At 45.3% G+C, this 12847-nt stretch overlaps 1 protein-coding gene across 1 annotated transcript in view; it reads left to right on the top strand.

Moving 5' to 3' along the window:
* Nucleotides 1-12847, top strand: part of LOC124798802 (monocarboxylate transporter 1-like) — an 80092-nt gene that overhangs the window by 54442 nt on the left and 12803 nt on the right. Inside the window, exon 6 of the mRNA XM_047262332.1 lies at nt 9146-9457. Within this exon, the coding sequence (XP_047118288.1) occupies nt 9146-9457 (312 nt within the window). The remainder of the gene's footprint in view (nt 1-9145; nt 9458-12847) is intronic.

Here is a 12847-nt window from a genome sequence, read left to right as displayed (position 1 = left end):
CAGCGTTAATATCCATCCTGTCTGTAATAGCCTATGATCGCTGCCTATATTGAACCAATGTATGACTGACACGTCTATCACATTCGGTTGTCCTTTGTGAGGATGTGGTCTGTTTCATTTTTAACCGTGTCAACAGTGCTTCTCCAGGTCCAGTTTCATTCCGGAGTTTTCTTGTAAAATACGTTTATGTAGTGTAAACGTTCTTTGTTTATCCGTCATCATTTGTCCTCGTTGGTTTCCTGTTCCAAATCCGAAATTTGCAATGAAGGGAGGGTCTTCTGCGGTCTTCGCTCCTATCACAGCATTAAAATCGGCCGGTACTAAGGAAAAAGTGGTGTTTCGTAAATTTTTGACGCTGTCAAATTTTCATAGAACTGTTCTACCTCGTCATCAGTGCAGGTGGAAGTAGGTGCAGAGGCACAAATGGCTGGTAAATCTGGGAAATCAATCTTGGCTTTCAACTCAAGGACCACGTAGACCACACAGCCTGATATGGAAGTGATCTTGGTGATAGGGTATTGTGAATTAGCAGATACAAGTCGTCAATATGCGAATTTAGATCAGAATTATTCTGGAATTGGAGGTGCCTGGACATTAAGATAGTAGCTGTGCCACCTTTCAACCTCATCCCACTGATTGCAACAACGCCCCATTTAATGTTCCTCATTTCGTATTCCACACGGGCGAGATGTTCTTCAAGTCCCATGGTGCGAACATTACGTGCTGCAGTATTTTGTTGTTCAGTAGGATTTGTCGAATTCCTACCAGCCTCTCACCTCTCCCTTCCCAAAAATCCACTGACATTTTAGTTCCAGATTCTGAGCCTCCAGCTCTATTTGCCTGGGGGTGCTTGTTTCAAAGTTCGTCATTTTCATTTAAGGAAGGGTTGGACCATATATTCTAACGCTGATCTAATGCAGGTTCGGAAGAGGTGCAGCATTGCATAGTAATTAGTAGAGATTAGGAGCGGTAAGGGTTTGAGGGCTGCGGTATCGGCCGTTACCTGGTTGGGTGCACATTCAAATACGCGCGCCGCCGTTTACGCCGCCGCGTTTCCTGCAGCCGCCACTGCAGCAAGAGGACGCTGCTACGAATGATTACGCCGCTGCCAATGAGATGCAAACGACCACACTCGGGGTCGCCAGCGGCGGGTGTATTTAAGTTGGAGCATCCAAGCACTGTGCCCATTTTATGTGTTTGCTAGCTTAATAACATTTTCAGACTTTCGTAGTGGCCAGGGCTCCACATCTTCTGAATAGACATTCTATTGGAGAGTGACAGATTTATAAATCTTCTGTTTCTGTGTATGTTTCAACATTCAATGCAACTGTTAGCAACTGACGTCTCAGCAAAGCAACAAAATTATTTTCTCTTTTTTGCTATTTGATGTTAGTTGTAGAATAGATTAATATCAGGATTCTCTGTTCATGAGCAACAACTGTTATGTAGCCACTAAAGAGCCACACGGCGTGTAAAGGTGGCAGAATAAGGACATATTTCCCCTCAGGATATCGAGTGCTCGTATAGCGCATCGTCGCCACTCCCTGACATGATCCCGCTGCCACTGGATTCGTGAGAGGAAACTACCTTTTACCCACATGAAACAGACAGTGAGTCGAAATGAATGGGGAAAAGAACTGAAAGCACACGGCAAAATATAACAATGATAATTGTAAATTAATAGGACAAAATCTTTAAGACTCCGAAGTAGCGAGTATTAAGGCACAACGAATAGTCCAGTGAGGTGTGAGAAATAATAAATTAAATTGAAGCTTGGGTTACCTGAATGGTTGTAACTAACAACTTACTCCTTGCACAGTTGACGAAATATTCCCAAAGTTTATCTTATGGAAAGCTGTACTGGCCACAGGCGATGATATAGGAAACCAAAGTGTTCATCGTTTAGAAACGAACTGAAGACACTACATAAAGAAGTAAAATAGTAAAGATTATGAACTATCGGGAAATTTCAAAACAATTACCTGCAGGAAAATTTCATACAGTCTGCAGATATATGAACTTAGGTATTAATCTGCAAATTGGTCACTGAGCATTTTAAGTTAAATGTATAATCGTAGGCAGGAAACATGGGTACATGACAGGCCCATTCCAGAAAGAAAATCTTTCCAATAGTATCACAGAAGGTAAGAAGATCATTTGAAAATCAGAGGAGGTGTCATAAAATGAGTGTCCTAGTGAACTGCTGCTCTCAAGAATTACTTTTTAGGCTTGCGTTGTACAGTTATTTATCTTCTGATGCGTACTATAATATCTCGAGAAGTGTTCTGAGGCGTCAGTACTTCAGTACGGCCTAACTTTTTCATCATTATGACAAGATCTAGAAATAATGGGGTATTTTCATTTGCTAAAACAATGGTACAAGATAAACTAGTTTCCTAATAGAGACAGGGTGGCATTAAAGAGGCCCGAAATAAAAAAATCAGTGCCGCCTACCCGAGTGTGCAATTTCAGATACGCATAGAGAACTTTAGGTCGAAGCTACCAATGATACGGGAGTGCATAAACGAAAGACTGAAACTGGATAAGTACTCAGCCTGGATCAGTTTGGATTTGTAAGCGGCAGAGATGTTCTGAACGTGCGCTCTCTAGTAGCTTAAGAACTGGTGGAAATCAAGAAAACTTTTAGGCAGTTGTAGATTCTAAGAAAGCCTTAGCCCATTATTGCAGAATAAGACATTCGAAAGAAAAATGAAGGTACAAAGAAAGTAACTGCGAAGAAACCATGGGCAAGAGAGGAAATACTTCAGTTGATCGATGGAAGATGTACGTATAAAAATTTTCGGGGAAATTCAAGGAAACAGAAAAACAACTCCTTTAGGAATGAAATAAATAGGAAAAGCATGGAAGCTAAGGCAAAATGTGGCAAGAAGATTGGGCGAAATGTGAAGAACTCGAAAAAGAAATGATTGTCGGAAGGACTGACTCAGCAGATAGAAAAGTCAAAACAGCCTCTGGTGAAATGATGGCTGGGTGTTGTGTGATGCCCTTAGGTTAGTTAGGTTTAAGTAGTTCTACGTTCTAGGGGACTGATGACCATAGATGTTAAGTCCCATAGTGCTCAGAGCCATTTGAACCTCTGGTGAAATTAAATGCAAGAGTGCTAACATTAAAAGCGAAATGGGAATTCCACTACTAAATGCAGAGGAGAAAGGGGACAGATGGAAAGAGTACGGTGAAAGCCTCTCTGAGGAGGATGATTTGTCTGACGACGTGATACAAGAAGAAACAGGAATTTATATTGCAGAGATAAGGGATCCGGTATTATAGTAGGAATTTAACAGAGCTCTGGAATACCTAAGAAGGAATACGGCAGAAGGGATAGATAACATTCCATCGGAATTTCTAGAATCATTGGGGGAAGCGACAACAGAACGACTGTCATTGTGTAATTGTGCAACAAAACGACTATTCACGTTGGTATGTAGAATGAATGAGTCTGGCAATGTACCATCTGACTTTCGGAAAAAACGTCCATCAACACAATTCCGAAGAGCCGCCAAATGCAAGAATAATCACAGAGTCACTTTAACAGTTCATACATTCAAGCTGCTGACTAGGATTATATACAGGAGATTGGAAAAGAAAATTGATAGTGTGTTAGATGACTATCAGTTTGACTTTAGGAAAAGTAAAATCGCGGAGAGGCAGTTCTGAAGTTGCAAGTATAAAGAAAAATCAACACGTTCATAGGATTTGTAGACTTGGAAACGCCTTCAACAATCTAAAATAGTCAAAAATCTCTAAATTCTGAGAAAATTAGGGGAAACCCATAGATGAAGACGGATGGTATACATCATTTACAAGAGTCAAAAAGGAACAATATCAGCGGAACATCAAGAACGAAGTGCACAAAGGGTGTAAGACAGGGATGTACTCTTTCGCCTCTAGTGTTCAGTCTGTACATCGAAGAAGCAATGATGGAAACAAAAGAAAGATACAAGAGTAAGATTAAAACTCAAGGAGAAATAATATGAATGATAAAATTCTCTGACGAAATTGCTATCCTCAGCGAAAGAGAAGAAAATTACGAGATCTGCTGAAACGGATGACTAGTCTAATGACGGCTGAACATGGACTGAGAGTAAATAGAAGAAAGGCGAAAGCAATGAAAAGTAGCAGAAATGAGGATAACGAGAGACTTAACATCGCGATTGTGGATCACGAGGTATATGAAGTTAAGAAATTCTGCAACCTAGGTAGCAAAATAGCACATGATCTACAGAGCAAGGAAGACATAAAAAGCACACTACCACTGGTAAAAAGGGCACTCCTCGCCAAGAAATGTCTATTAGTATCAAACCAGGCCTTAATTTGAGGAAGAAGTTTCAAACAATATTTAGTAGTAAAGCACCGCAGTATATGGTAATGAAACATGGACTTTGGGAAAGCCGGAAAAGAAGAGAATTGAAATATTTGAGATGTGGTGCTACAGAAGAGTGTTCAAAACTATGTGGAGTGATGAGGTAAAATAAAATGAATTTGAAGCCATTTTGACTAGATGACTGCTCGCGAGACGTCCACGAAGCCCTCACCGCCTTCAGACACTACCAGAGGTTCGGGTGGTCGGTTCGGCAGTATTAACAGCTGAAATTCGTATCGCGCTTCGTCAGGAACACAGGCCATGATCAACCTCTTCAACATGCTACCGCGCTGATTTCAGGCAAAAGTATATGAACTAGTTATTTTGTAAGGCTATAATTTCTATCTGTACAGAACTGCGTTAGCAGATGCTACTGTTACGCCAGTGCGACGCTTTTTTTTAATTATTTATTGCCACTGTAGCTTCCAAGACATCTAGTTCACCTGAAACTTATACACAGCCTGCTATAGTCTGACCTATAAATCGGAGCAAATGAGATTGCCTCCCTGGTGTTGGTTCCGGTGCAACACTGGACACAGTTCTTGTATCGTATGTGAAATAGTTACGCATGTACAGTACTAGCGATCTTTCCCAGCTATGTGCAGATTGCTCTATGTATCTACCGTCAGACAACATTTTCCTAATATGTAGCAATATACATAAAGCTCTTCCGCGAATCAATCTCTCTATTAGCAAATCCCGTGTTGCAGTACTTACTGAGATCAGACTTTATGACAGACGGAAAGCAGTGGCGGGAGAATCGGCTGCCCTCTTGAGTTGCAGCGGTTGTTTACTGCTTTTCCCACCAGATACTGCCTCCTCTGTAGCTGACCAGCTCGTAGCTCGTATCATTGCCATCAGATGTCACTCCAAACGCCAATGAAATGTGGAAAAGATACCAATACATATATTAAACAGTCATCATTAATGTAACAATGAATTATGTACACAAATCTTCCTCGAGAATGACTCTTTCTGCTAGCGAAAACTGTAGCGACATGCCTACAGTAGATCCTGAGATTAGCCTTCACGGTCAGACAGAAATGGCGTCAGGGGACTTTGATTTGTAATACATGTGAAACATGATTTATACACCCAATGTGGCTTTCGACCTTCCTTCTCTGCCGATGACCAACTCCTACGCCTCACTTATCTCCTATCCCTCCAGCTTAACTACCGTCCCTTCGCCCTCCCTAGACCTCGAAAAGGCCTATGACTGTGTATGGCATCCCAGTCTCCTGTTTAATCTCCAGACCTATGCCCTTCCTATCAACTATGTCTGTCTGATTACCTCCTTACTCTCCCACCGCCCCTCCTATGTTACCATCGATAACGCCGATTCCCGCACCTTCTACCCCTCCACAGGTGTGCCCCAGGGCTCTGTCCTCTCTCCTCTACCTCCTGTACACAGAAGGTATGCCCCAACACCACACCCCCCAGTCCACCTCCTGCAGTGTGCCAATGACACCGCCTTCCTTGCCATTCAATGGTCTACAGACTCACCTTGACCTTTCTGCCACATAGTGTAATCAGGAGCTCCTCAAAATCAATCCTTCCAAGACACAGGCAAACATCATACGTTGTACCACTCGCTCCTTCTGGCTCCTTGATTTTTCCCTTACCATCTGCGCCTGCCCTGTCTGCCTTTCCCCAACCCTCACCTACCTTCGACTCACCATTGACCATCACCTCACCTGGATCCCTCATCTCTGCTCTATCCAATCCAAAGCCCACAACCGCCTCCATATCCTTCAAGTCCTCTTTAGCTTGACATGAGGGTTGAACCCCTCTACCATTGTCCATACCTACAAATCCTTAATCTGTCCCATCCCCTGTTATGCTAGTCCTAGCTGGATATCCACCCCCCCCCCCCCCAAATTATATAAGTCTCTCCAGATTCTCGAGAGCCATGCACTCTGCCCCACCTTCAAAAAATGGCTCTGAGCTTAGAACTACTTAAACCTAACTAAGGACATCACACACATCCATGCCCGAGGCAGGATTCGAACCTGTGACTGTAGCGGTCGCGCGGTTCCAGACTGTAGCGCCTAGAACCACTCGGCCACCTCGGCCGGCCTCACCTTCCATATAGGCCTCCAGTCCCAAATGCAAATCCTCTATGAACTGATTCCTTTCCCTAGAACATATGTGCGTCCTCTACATCTCCTACCGACTTGATCCCCCACATACCCTGGTACCGCGCCTTCACCGTTCTGTCCCCCCTACCCTCCACCTTTTCACCCTTCATCTCCTTTCCCGAGGTGGCCTCCACCAGCTCCCCTCCCGGATGATGCCCTCTCTCCCCCCATTTATCCCTCCTATCAACTTCGATCCTCACCTTCCCCTCCCTCCATCTTTTTTCTGGGGTCCCTCTGCCCCCCTTCCATCTTGTTTTTTCTCAACCCACCCATTCCTTGACTACATTCTCTCCCCCCGAGTCCTTTTTCTTTCCCCTCCATTGTCTTCCCACTCCTTTTCTCGCATCTGCCCTATTGCTGTGTCCTCTCCATCCATCGGCTCCCCCCCCCCCTTTTGCTTTCCCCACCCTTTTTTCCCCTCATCTGTCCGGGTTCCCCCTCCCATCTGCTTTAGACAGTGGTGTGTTATCTTCGTCTCTAATCTCTAGTGCAGTGTTTGAGTGTTGGAGTGTTGTGTGCCCCTTCTTAAAGTGTTGCGAACTGAAAACATACTGTCACCGTGTTTTTCAGTTGTGGCTGTGTACTTACTGTGTGCCTTCATTAGCATTGTAAACCTCATGTTTTTTCTACTTAAATTTCTGCAACTTTCCGCCTTTTTACTGTTTTCAAGAGTCACCGTTTTATCGCCTTTACATATTTTGGGCATCTTCCCTTTATGTTTTTTAACTCTACTATCGGCTGTAGAGCGGCGTATTAAGCTGTGGAAGGTGTGTGGGGGGGAATCGAAAACCAATAAAGGAGAAAAAAACATGATTTATAAATGGCGGTAGGGGACTTTGATTTATAATATCTCGTAATACAGAACACACATAACAAAAGTATATCGACAAACGCCGTAGGCTGTAGTTTATGTCTTCAGGGCCCAGTTCAGGATGGGAATCCATGTCTGCAAGCGTCAGGCAACGACTACACCGAGAGCAGAAATTATACGATTGAACAACTATTGTCAGGCCACTCCTTCCACAGATAACGCTAGTTTTTTCGTAGACGAGCTGTGGACGGAAAGTACGCAGTGAGCATGACTGCATCCAGGACGTCAGGCGGTGTCGAACGCTTTCACGCCTGTCACAACAACAGAGTCTGCGGTCCGTCATACGCCATGCTCCAAACTTAAGTTTCCTATGCAAGGGGTAGCTTAGCGGTGGCCGTTAGCTCATGCAACTTCGATGGTGTGTAGCGTCCTTCGATGACTTTTTCCGTAAGTTATTCCGAAAATTAACCGACAGGAAGAAGATGCTGTGATATGCAAATGATTAGCTTTTCAGAGCGTTCACACAAGGTTGGCGCCGGTGGCGACACCTACAACGTGCTGACATGAAAGTTTCCAACCGATTTCTCATACACAAACTGCAGTTGACCGGCGTTGCCTGGTGAAACGTTGTTGTGATGCCTCGTGTAAGGAGGAGAAATGCATACCATCACTTTTCCGACTTTTATAAAGATCGGATTGTAGCCTATCGCGATTGCGATTTATAGTACCGCGACATTGCTGCTCGCGTTGGTCGATATCCAATGACTGTTACCAGAATATGGAATCGGTGGTTTCAGGAGGGTAATACGGAACGCCATGCTGGATCCCAACGGCCTCGCATCACTAGCAGTCGAGATGACAGGCATCTTATCCGCATGGCTGTAAAGTATCGTGCAGCCACGTCTCGATCCCTGAGCCGACAGATGGGGACGTTTGCAAGACAACAACCATCTGCACAAACAGTTCGACGACGTTTGCAGCAGCATGGACTATCAGCTCGAAGACCATGGCTGCGGTTACCCTTGACGCTGCATCACAGACAGGAGCGCCTGCGATGGTGTACTCAACGACGAACCTGGGTGCACGAATGGCAATACGTCATTTTTTCGGATGAATCCAGGTTCTGTTTACAGCATCATGATGGTCGCATCCGTGTTTGGCGACATCGGTGAACGCACATTGGAAGCGTGTATTCGTCATCGCCATACTGGCGTATCACCAGGTGCAACTTAGTAAACATATGCTTTACTGCCAGGCAAGAACGCTGTGTGGCATAACAATCGCCTACCTCTCGTAGTTCACGAAATATGAAGTCATAAACAATGTGGCTCGTGAAAAATAGCATGAATGTTTCAATACATTTATTATTTACTGCTAGGACACTTCTACAGTCGAGTCGACCTTAAATACTTCACACCTGGCAGAACTTTGACAGCTTCCAACTGCGAAGCAGAAACGGTTGTAGGCTAAAACAATAACCGCCTACAGTGCTATGAAGATGTTTTGTCATACAGACATTTGTAATGCCGCGTTGAAGACACGCGAAACAGCTTTGCCCAGCCCTCCGGTATCTTCGAACGAGTGTTTCATAATTTCAAATGCGCTTTCAGAGAGACAATGAAAAAATTTTTTCGTATTACACTGAAAACACACTTCATGTTTTGTTTCCGTTTACAACAGAAAACTGGCAAAATGAATACCTAGGTAATGCCTGCCTTATCAGCTAGTACCTTTAATATAGTACTACCTTCCTGGATCGTTGCATACCCGACGACGCATGAGTCGGCTGCTTGACTGAAGTACTCATGCTTGCAGAGCCGCAGCCGGTGTGGCGCCGCGTGGCCTCGTTCATGGACCTGGACCTGCTGCGCAGCGGCGTCTTCCTGAACACGATGCTCGGCACGGGCAGCATGGTGACGTCCAGCGTCAACTTCACGCTGCTGCTGCCGTTCTACCTGCAGCGCGTGGTCGGCCTGCCGCTGAGCGACACGGCGCTCTGCCTCACCATGCTGGCCGTCGGCGACTTCCTGTCCAGGCTCACCGTGCCGCCCGTCACCGACCGCCTCGGCGCCAGGCCGTGCCACATCTTCTTCGTCGGAGCCGTACTCACCGCACTCACCCGATCAGGTGACAGTCTCTCTCACATTAGAAACTGAAGCGAGACCCAAAAAGACTTATAAATGTGCTCACTCTCTCTCTCCTTCTTTCCAAGAATTAATCCCGACTTGCGAGGTCTTCTGTTTTGCTACATCTCCTCCATTTCTCCCTGTCGTTGACATCTTCTGGTCTTAAGCCAACAACGTGCATGTCTCCCTTGACATTGTCAGTCCATCTCTTTTCCGGTCTTCCTGGGGGTCTTGTTCGTCTTGGGTTGATGTGGAGCACAGCTTTTGCGACCGTCTTGCTTTCTCATGACGTGGCCGTAACAGCGAAGACAGGCTTCTCTCACTATGTCCGTGATCGGCGCGACACGAGACCTTTGCCGGACGTCTGTATTCCTTACGTGGTCACATCGTGTCAGCCCCCCGGACCATCGGAGCAACTTCATCTCCATGGTGTGTAACATTTCCTCCTGTTGTTTCGTCATAGAGCGACACTCAGACCCATACTTTGCTGCGGGGCGTACCATGGTCTTATATACCGGGTGATCAAAAAGTCAGTATAAATTTGAAAACTGAATAAACCACGGAATAATGTAGATAGAGAGGTAAAAATTGACACATGCTTGGAATGACATGGGGTTTTATTATAACAAGAAGAAAAAAGTTCACAAAATCTCCGACAGATGGCGCTGGACAGCAAAACTGCTACCGTGACGGGTGAGAGGTACGCCGATATGTTACAAAATCGACTCATCCCCCGCCTGGCTGATAAACACCTGCTGGAACGTACGACGGGTATGCACGATGGCGCTCAACCCCATATTGCTAGACGCGTGAAAAAATCTATTGCGTGCTTCGTTTGGGATGATCGTGTGCTCAGCCGCCACTTTCATCATGCTTGGCCTCCCAGGTCCCCAGACCTCAGTCCGTGCGATTATTGGCTTTGGGGTTACCTGAAGTCACAAGTGTATCGTGATCGACCGACATCTTTAGGGATGCTGAAAGACAACATCCGACGCCAATGCCTCACAATAACTCCGGACATGCTTTACAGTGCTGCTCACAACATTATTCCTCGACTACAGCTATTTTAGAGGAATGATGGTGGGAATATTGAGCATTTCCTGTGAAGAACATCATCTTTGCTTTGTCTTACTTTGTTATGCTAATTATTGCTATTCTGATCAGATGAAGCGCCATCTTTCGGACATTTTTTGAACTTTTGTTTTTTTGGTTCTAATAAAACCCCATGTCATTCCAAGCATCTGTGTCAATTTTTACCTCTCTATCTACATTATTCCGTGATTTATTCAGTTTTCAAATTTATACTGACTTTTTGATCACCTGGTACTTTTTCCTTTAGATACTGTGGCATCTCTTTGTCGCAGAGGACCAGTGACCTGTCTCCACTTGAACCAAGCTGCATGCAGCCTCATCCGAGTATCAAGAGTTTTGTCGCAGTCTGAGGTGACGACAGACCTTCCTGTAAAGAACATCATCTTTACTTTGTCTTACTTTGTTATGTTAATTATTGCTATTCTGATCAGATGATGACTTAAAATGTATGGTCTTCTGCAAGTCCTCTTACGGTACCTCTGGTTTGGGAGCCGCATTCTAGGTACTCTGTCTTCTGGCCATTGAGGTGCAGTCCATTTACAGCCAGTCTGCCCTTCCACGTTTGAACCTGGTGCTGGAGTTCAGGGCGGGCTTGGTCGGCAAGTACCACATCATCTGCATAAAGAAGGGTCCAAGGGATGCGAAGTCTGTATGCCAGCTGTTGCCGTATCCATGCAAACGATGAATAGCAATGGTGAAAGGGCTGACTCTGATATTTCTTTATTAAATTTTTTAGACAAAATTTATGGTCCGCCGTCCAGCTATTACGATGAACTGTACATTCCATTAATGAGCATCTTCCATTCATGGCTACAGTAGTAAAATATACACCACCTGACATAAAATGAAACATCCATAAGTGTTGGAGGAAACGAAATGAAACTTCACAGTTTGGGACACTGTGTGGTGATATTGCAATAATCACGATGTCGACTCAAATTAGCAAAGAACTTGGCAGGATGAACTGCTCATCACTATGACGTTGTTCTCTCACTGGCCAGTCATTATACCCGCTCCTGACACAAACTGGCTCACAACCGCTGTATTCTGGGTACTGACACTGGGACTTACACTGGTGTACAAAATTTAAGGGCGAAAATAAATTTCACGTGAGTCACTCTAAGGTAATTTAGTTCGATGAAATTTGCACCATGCGTAGAATGAACTCCATATACAGCATGAACAGTAATAAAACCGACAAACACCAGGGACGGATTCCTAACTGGAAATGGAGGATGAGACATGATGAATACGGATCAGGAAAACAGTCACTGCGGCGGTGGATGTCACTGACGAATGAGAAGTTCCTCTGACCACGTGCCGTGTGTTCTTGTGTGCTGCAGACTGTGTGACTGACGTAGCGTACTGTAAGCAGCGGAATGTTCCGGTATTCATGTCAGGCACAACCCGAGATTCTGCCTGTGTACGGGCAAGCAGATGGGAACGGCCGAGAGGCAGCACGGCTATACCAAAACAAGGGCGTTTGTCTCATCGTGGGTACTTTCAGACAGGCGAACGTACAGGGGACGGTGGATGTGTGTTTACCAGATCTGGAGGACCAGGTTCTACCTCTCGATCTCTTCAATCTGCTTAGCTCTACAGAAACACCAGCTCGGCTTGTTCCCGACTTGAATACCACACCATTCTGCTGTTTACAGTACGCTGCGGAAGTCATACATCCCGCTCATCATAAGGAACACACGGTACGTTAACAGCGGCCGAATTCCAGAGTTCCATACCGGTTGCACTTGGTCGGTCAATACAGGGACGCTTAGTGCAGTTTGTGGGTGACGTTCGATTTGTCGTCCAATGATGTCCCATATGTGCTCTACTGGAGAAAGATCTGGTGATCGAGCAGACCAAGGGAACATGTCACCATTCCGTAGAGCGTGTTGGGTGGCAGAAGTAGTATGTGGGCCAGCCTTATCCTGTCGAAAACGACCCCTGGAATGCTGTTCACGAATGGCAGCACAACAGGTCAAATTACCAGATTGACGAAAAAATTTGCATTCGTTATGTAGGGTAACAACGACCGTGCTTCTGCTGTCATTCGAAATGTCACCCCAGGCCATAATTCCAGGTGTAGTTCAAGTGTGTCTAGCATGCAGACACGTTGGTTCTTCTGAACAACGCACAGCCATTACTGGCACTGAGAGAGAACCATCTGTCATTAGAAAACACAACCGACCTCCACTCTGCCCTCACTTGACGCAACTGAGGTCGCAAATGGCGGTACTTTGCGGTCAGTGATGTGCACGCTAGAGGGCGTCTGGGTCGGAGCTGTCCTTGAAGTAACCGA

The sequence above is a fragment of the Schistocerca piceifrons genome, chromosome 5, assembly GCF_021461385.2.
Source record: "Schistocerca piceifrons isolate TAMUIC-IGC-003096 chromosome 5, iqSchPice1.1, whole genome shotgun sequence".
In the NCBI taxonomy this organism is placed as follows: domain Eukaryota; kingdom Metazoa; phylum Arthropoda; class Insecta; order Orthoptera; family Acrididae; genus Schistocerca; species Schistocerca piceifrons.
This window is presented reverse-complemented; position numbering and strand designations above follow the sequence as displayed.